Genomic DNA, 1,597 nt, shown 5'->3' with positions numbered 1-1,597 from the left:
TCCACCCTTGTTGCGTGATCTATGACGATTCATGGCTGAGTATCTAGATGAACGCTTTCAACGTCTCCTATCGAGTCTAAATCGCTGATAGGTCTCATGGCAACATGTGCTTACGATGATGATCATCACAGCTGAATCAGAAGGAGATAAGAAGGCTTAAGGAGAGAAGAAAGATGAGGTGGTATCATTGAAGGATGGAGACAAAGCAAGTCCCCCTTCTCGGCCCGTCTAGACGACGACTTCTATGAATAGTAGAAACTTCACACATATCTCGAGAGAAATCATGAATGACACTCTTCCCACACATACAGATAGATTAGAGAGATGTCCATACACACTGAGAAAGAATGAAGGAAAGAAAGAAACAACGCAGGAGATACGAGGAAGGTAGGAGAGGAGAGATCGGAAGACGGGACAGAGAATCCTTGAATAAGACTCAGGTGTTTGGTCTCTCGCTTATCTACTACTGCGACTACTCCTACCATTCTCTTCTTTCTTTTTGGGTGGTCTAGAATGAAGCTTCTCCGTAACTTACAAGATGAACTCTAGTCTGTATCGATGGATGACTGAGTAGCAGCAGGAAATTGTATACAGACTTCTTTAGGAGCAGGAGGAGGAGGAGGCCGACTATGATGAGGATGAAGATGAGCGGTATTATTATGACTATTCTGACTATTGCCTCTATGGAAGGAAGAAGAAGAGGGAGCAGAGGAACCTAGAGAACTCGATCTTCCTTGGTGAATCTTCATTTCCAGACTTCTTCCTGTTGGGATGGACCCCGCTATGCCATGAGAAAAGACTTCTTCTCCCCCCCTACGATGAAGACTATCTGAACTCAACGAGCCTGTTGCATTCGGGTGGTAAGTCCCTCCTAAGAAATTCTGGAAAGAACCTGTGCCACCTGCTGTACATACACCCGAAGGAAGAGAAGGCGGCGGAGGAGGACGAGAAAAAGCAAAAGGCATTCCTAAGAGACTACCACCTCCTCCTCCCCCCCCAGCCAGGCTACTACTACTGGGATCACTATGAACACGTGAGGACGATCCCCCTCCTCCTGCTCCTCTTTTGGATGAAGAAGAGGTTGACGGAAGGCAAGGAGGCGAGAGAAGATCTGCTTGAGAGTTTTCATGATGATGAAAGGTCGATGGAGTGAATTCTCTATCTCTAGATGAAGGCTCATATGTTGTATTCTTAGCATCTGGCATGTGCTCTGTCTTACCAGCCCTTCTTCCTTTATAGCCTAAGTGATCATGCGAACCTGCACTACTACTACTACTACTGAAGCTACTAGGATGGGTTCCTTCGTCATAGAGTACATCCCCAGAAGGAGTCTCTTGATGAGGGGGAATCTTCATCTTAGATGAAGATGAAGTAGTGTAGTCATTATCATCTGATACTTCTCCTTCTTCCTCTTCTTCGATCTCTCCTTCCTCAGGTGATTCTCCTTCTTCCAAGCTATTTCTACGACTCCCACTACCACTCCCTCCTCCAGGAGAAATCGTCCCACCTCTGGTCGATCCTCCTCGACCTCCTGCTCCATCAGACAACCGGCGACTACACCTATATCCTACATGCTCGTGAGATGTAGGCCTCTCTT

The 1,597-nt window shown here is 46.6% G+C and overlaps 1 protein-coding gene across 1 annotated transcript; it reads right to left on the bottom strand.

The window, feature by feature from the left end:
* Positions 1 to 545: 545 nt before the first annotated feature.
* On the bottom strand, positions 546 to 1,595 carry CSUI_009815 (uncharacterized protein; the record flags this gene model as incomplete). Its single annotated transcript, XM_068069924.1, has 1 exon — positions 546 to 1,595. Exon 1 carries the CDS (start codon positions 1,353 to 1,355, stop codon positions 546 to 548), a length of 810 nt encoding a protein of 269 aa, XP_067918100.1. The 5' UTR covers positions 1,356 to 1,595.
* Between the last annotated feature and the right edge of the window lie 2 nt (positions 1,596 to 1,597).

This window comes from Cystoisospora suis, assembly GCF_002600585.1.
Source record: "Cystoisospora suis strain Wien I chromosome Unknown contig_6098, whole genome shotgun sequence".
Lineage (NCBI taxonomy): Eukaryota > Apicomplexa > Conoidasida > Eucoccidiorida > Sarcocystidae > Cystoisospora > Cystoisospora suis.
The sequence above is the reverse complement of the archived record's forward strand: the minus strand, read 5'-3'. Positions and strand labels throughout refer to the sequence as shown.